This window comes from Halyomorpha halys, unplaced genomic scaffold (assembly GCF_000696795.3).
Source record: "Halyomorpha halys isolate HHAL.00 unplaced genomic scaffold, Hhal_1.1 Scaffold345.1, whole genome shotgun sequence".
NCBI lineage: Eukaryota > Metazoa > Arthropoda > Insecta > Hemiptera > Pentatomidae > Halyomorpha > Halyomorpha halys.
The window spans coordinates 103,309-108,867 of record NW_027114287.1 but is presented as its reverse complement, the minus strand read 5'-3'; the positions used below and the strand labels follow the sequence as shown (position 1 = coordinate 108,867).

At 32.5% G+C, this 5,559-nt stretch overlaps 1 protein-coding gene across 1 annotated transcript in view; it reads left to right on the top strand.

The window, feature by feature from the left end:
• LOC106681532 (zinc finger protein 665-like) overlaps positions 1-5,408 on the top strand; it is a 21,728-nt gene extending 16,320 nt beyond the window's left edge. Inside the window, exon 7 of the mRNA XM_014421879.3 lies at positions 1,838-5,408. Coding sequence (XP_014277365.1) covers positions 1,838-4,122 — 2,285 coding nt within the window. The 3' untranslated portion in view covers positions 4,123-5,408. The remainder of the gene's footprint in view (positions 1-1,837) is intronic.
• Positions 5,409-5,559: the final 151 nt, after the last annotated feature.

Here is a 5,559-nt window from a genome sequence, read left to right as displayed (position 1 = left end):
GGAATATTGTTGCTTATATTCCATATCGATATTACAACAGTGTAAAATATAGAAATAAATATGTAATATCAAAATAAAATATCGATATTCCTATTTTAAAATCTTTATATGATATTTTAGTCATTTTCAACAAAATATCGATATTTTGATAAAATAATATCGGAATATTGTTGCTTATATTCCATATCGATATTACAGCAATGTAAAATATCAAAATTAATATCAAATATCAAAATAAAATAACGATTATCTATTTTTAATTATTCTACACAATTTTCTAGTCTTTTTAAAGAAAATGTTGATATTTCCAAAAATAATATCGGAATATTGATGGACATATTCCCTATCGATTACAACAAAAGGTAATATCGAAATAAAATATCTTTTAAATTTACTACAATACAATTATATTGTAGTTTATATTTGTTATGTTTATGATATAGTTGTGGCGTAGCTTTGTTTCATAGTTATTAAGAGTTTCTTATGTATATTGATTAGGTATGACATAAAATATGTCTTCCTATGTTATCATTTTATAATTATTATTACTTTAATTTGTTAATTTTTCGATATCGATATTTCGATATTTTAAAATATCGATATTTTAGGTCCGATATAATATCGATATCGATATTGCTATCCGATATCGATATCAATATCGATATTTTTCTTTCGATATCCCATCCCTACCTATTACTAGATACCACAGACCCCCCCCCCCTGCTATGGTATGCTAGATGTAATTGTATATAACAACATCATAAATCATTAGATATCCTTTCTAATGGTGTCATGTTAACAAGTAAATTGATTTTAAGTTAGGCTAATTAGGTGGTATGCAGAGATTCTAAACCATTAACTCAAGTCGGATTAGTATTATGTCATATTTACAAAGATTGTCAATTGAGATATTATGATCTAAAAGAGAGCATGATAGACCTGTTGACGTAATTGAAGTTTACTTAATATGTTAAGGATTGAGAATACAAGATAAGACCAGTCATATTCTATTGATTCTCCTTTTGATTACTTTTGCCATTCAAAATAACATCTAAGGAATATTTCTTAACTTAACGTGTTGGCTCTGGCAGTTCTTAGCTTCACTGGATTCCTGTCTTTGTGTCCTCGGCCTGGCTTTGCTGCAGCTGTACTTTGCTGCTCTTTCCAATGTGCTCCCCTGAGTCTTTCTCCTCTGCCTTGTCCAGCTGTGTTACCTCTTCACTGTTTCACTGGCCTCTCTTGAATGCCCTCCTTTCTTCCTTCTTCAAAAAAATCCGTCTTCCCCTCTACTTTCTTTCTATTCATCCCATTAGCTGGCCTATTTTGGGGCGTAGCCCTGAAGTTGACCTATACATTAGGTGGCTTTGCCTTTATATTTGTTACTTTGAGGACCAGTGTTAAAAATCTTGAAGTAACTCGTTAATGTCTAAAATTTGGTGTTTGAAGAGGACAAGCCTACCTGACTTGGCTGTCCTAAAAGTTACGACCAGATGTTTAATTGTAACTCTTCTACCTATCTGTTGTTCACTGCTATTACCAGGTGGTAAATGCCGAAAATGAACAACTATAATCCCTGTTTAATTAGAAAAAATTTTCTCATGTTGATATTTTCAATACATTGTGGAATACAAGTTAATTAGCACAACCAAGTGGTAGGCTAAGACATATGTGGGGGATTGTGGTAAGCTACCAGACCTTGATAGACTTGGGTTTAGATGGAAATCAGTGAAGGGAGGCTTATGAGTGCAATAAATGGTGGTGGCATTGAACCTTTGGATTCTATAAACCTTCATTTATTTATTTTTTACTAATGTTAAAATATTTTTTTTATTTTTAGGAACCAATGACTATCTATGCCAGACAAAGAAGATGAAACAGTATGGTTTGGAATCTGCAGTCATCAATTTGAAGGAATTTAAAATGTCTAATATAACTGAGAAGCCTCTTGAATGTCCTTATTGTGAATTTACAGTTGTAGAAAAAAGTCTTATAGTAAGACATATAATGGCTCATCATACAACTAAGAAGTACAAGTGTCCTCATTGTGAATATGTAGCAACAGTATCTACTAACTTAAAACTTCATATTATTACCAATCATACAAATAACAATCTCTATCAATGTCATCATTGTGAATATAAAGCAGTAAAAAAATGCATTATTAAGCAACACCTAATATCACTTCATAGTGGTGATAGGCATCATAAGTGTCCCCATTGTCCCTATAAAGCAACCCGAATTGCTCATTTGAAAAGACATATTACGTCCCTTCATACTGATGCGAAGCCTCATAAGTGTCCTTATTGTGACTATAGAGCAACACAAAGTGGTAATATGAAAAGACATATTATGTCCCTTCATATTGGTGATAGACCTTATAATTGTCCTCATTGTGATTATAAAGCAACCCAAAGTGCTCATTTAAAAAGACACATAATGTCACTGCATACTGATGAGAAGCCTCATAAGTGTCCTCATTGTGACTATAAAGCAACACAATACAGTACTTTAAAAACACATATTATAACCCTTCATACTGATGAGAGGCCTTATAAGTGTCCACTTTGTGACTATAAAGCAACCCAAAGTGGTAATTTGAAAAGACATATAATGTCCCTTCATACTGAAGAGAGGTCTCATAAGTGTCCTTATTGTCATTATGAAGCAACACAAAGTGGCAATTTGAAGACACATATAATGTCCCTTCATACTGATGCGAAGCCTCATAAGTGTCCTCATTGTGATTATAAAGCGACACAAAGTAGTCATTTGAAAAGTCATATAATGTCCCTTCACACATATGAGAGGCCTCATAAGTGTCCTCATTGTGATTATAAAGGGACACAAATTCATAATTTAAAAAAACATATAATGTCCCATCATACTAATGAAAGACCTCATAAATGTCCTCATTGTAACTATAAAGCAACACAAAGTGACCATTTGAAAAGACATATAATGGCCCTTCATACTGGTGATAGGCCTCATAAATGTCCTCATTGTGATTATAAAGCAACACAACTTGGTACTTTGAAATCACATTTAATGTCCCTCCATAGTAATGAAAAGCCTCTTAAATGTCCTCATTGTGATTACAAAGCATCTCAAATTCGTAATCTGAAAAGACATTTATTGGCACTTCATTCTGGCGAGGAGGCTCATAAATGTCCATATTGTGATTATAAAGCAAAACAAAGTGCTTGTTTGAAAAATCATATTATGTCCCTTCATACTGGAGATAGACCTCATAAGTGTCCTCATTGTGATTATAAAGCAAACAAAGCTGCTACTTTGAAGACACATGTAATGGCACACCACACTGGTGATAGGCCACATAAGTGTCCTCATTGTGACTATAAAGCAACCCAAAGTGCTCATTTGAAAAGACATATAATGTCCCTTCATACTAATGAAAAACCTCTTAAGTGTCCTCATTGTGATTATAAAGCATCACAAATTCGTAACTTGAAGAGACATATAATGACCCTCCATACTGTAGAGAAACCTCATAAGTGTTCTCATTGTGACTTCAAAACAAAACTAATTCGTAATTTGAAAATACATATAATAACCCTTCATGCTGGTGAGAAGCCTCATAATTGTCCTTATTGTGATTATAAAGCAAAACAGAGTGTTCATTTGAAAAATCATATAATGTCTCTTCATACTGGTGAGAGGCCTCATAAATGTCCTCACTGTGATTACAAAGCAACACAAGTCGCTAGTTTGAAAACTCATATAATGTCCCTTCATACTGGTGAAAGGCCTCATAAGTGTCCTCATTGTGATTACAAAGCAACACAAAGTGGTTATTTGAAAAAACATATAATATCTCATCATACACATGAGAAGCCTCATAAGTGTCCTTATTGCGATTATAATGCAACTCAAATTCGTCATTTGAAAATTCATATAATGTCCATTCATACTGGTGATAGACCTTATAAATGCTCTCAGTGTGCTTATGAAGCAACTCAAACTGCTCTATTGAAAAAACATATAATGGCCATGCATACTGGAGATAGGCCTCATATATGTCCTTATTGTGATTATAAAGCAACACAAAGTGCTCATTTGAAAAAACATATGTCTCGTCATACTGTTGATAGACCACATTTCTAAAATTGTTAAACATGTGATGGCATGTCGTACAGGCAATAAGCCTCATTTATCTTCTTATTATGATGATAAAGCAAAACTAATTGATGATTTAGAAACATATGTAATTTCCTTTCATACTGGTAAGTGGCCTCATGAGAATCCTCTTTGTGACTATAAAGCAAAACAAGTTGGCAATTTAAAAATACAGTTTTGTCAGTGATCTATTGTATACATAAAACAAAACAAAGTGGTTGAACCTTAGTTAACTTCTGACATCTTAGTTAAGTGGGAATGACCATTATGGACCCATGGTGTTAAAGAAAATTATTTCTAAATTAAATGGCATTATTTTTTGTACATTTTGAAAACAACTTTTATTTATATTAATTGTATTTTTTTTTTTTTTTTTAATGAAGATTAAAATAAAAATTTATTGAACTGTTTAAGAAATGATAGAATATAACGGCCTCATTGATACAATGGTTTTTCCTAAGTTAATAATACCCCAAGTCCCAGGCAGATAATTCTGAGAGAAAAGAGGATACTATGTTAATGGAAATATTCCGAAGCGAAGAATATTGATAGGTGAAGATTTAGTTTTTGGAAAGCATAATATATGAAAACATCTCATATTACTTCAGAAAGAGCTATCACACCCAATTATATCAGACCTTGAGAAATGGGTTACGCTACCAGTGCTTGGACTAGACCGCTCCCGAAGAAGTTAGTCGGATCTATCACCAACTTTGCCCCTGTTAAGAGCTTATATAAAGAGCTAGTGCATCTTACTTTGACCGATAAGCGGTCTTATCTAATCTTCTTATGATAGTATTTTATGCTATTTGGGTAAGCTTTCTTTGTTTAGTTCTTTATTATTCGATATTGGTAAGGAAAACATAAAAATTATTAATATGGGAAAATAAGTTCCGGGAGTACTCCATGCAGCCAGTCATCCGAGCCTTGGCTTCTCTCATTACAGATTAAATCCAGCGCAGTTATAAGAGAGAAGCAAGTATTTATTCAAAATGCTGCCCATTTGCATTAGGTTGCTACTTACACAGCATACTGAGACTGGTTGATTGCTTTGTATTCTCTGGCTAGTGGTGAGGTTAAGGTTTTTGGTTAAATGACAACATAAATTATGAAGGAAATGGTGATGTGGTCAATAACGAGCAAAATATAGTTTTCAACTAAACCTTTCTTTTTTTTTATACTATTTTTTATTTTCTGTTCATTTTTTACTGGGACCCATAATCATCTCCTTCATATTCAGTTTGGTCAATCACTATTATATATAACAAAATAAATTGATTTATCGAATAATAGTTGTTAATTTCTTCCTTATCTTCTAATTACCAAAACAATGACTTACATATGAATGACATGATATAAATATATATATATATCCTTTCAGCCATGTCACATGGTGGGGACTTTTTTTTTTTTTTTTTTTTTTTT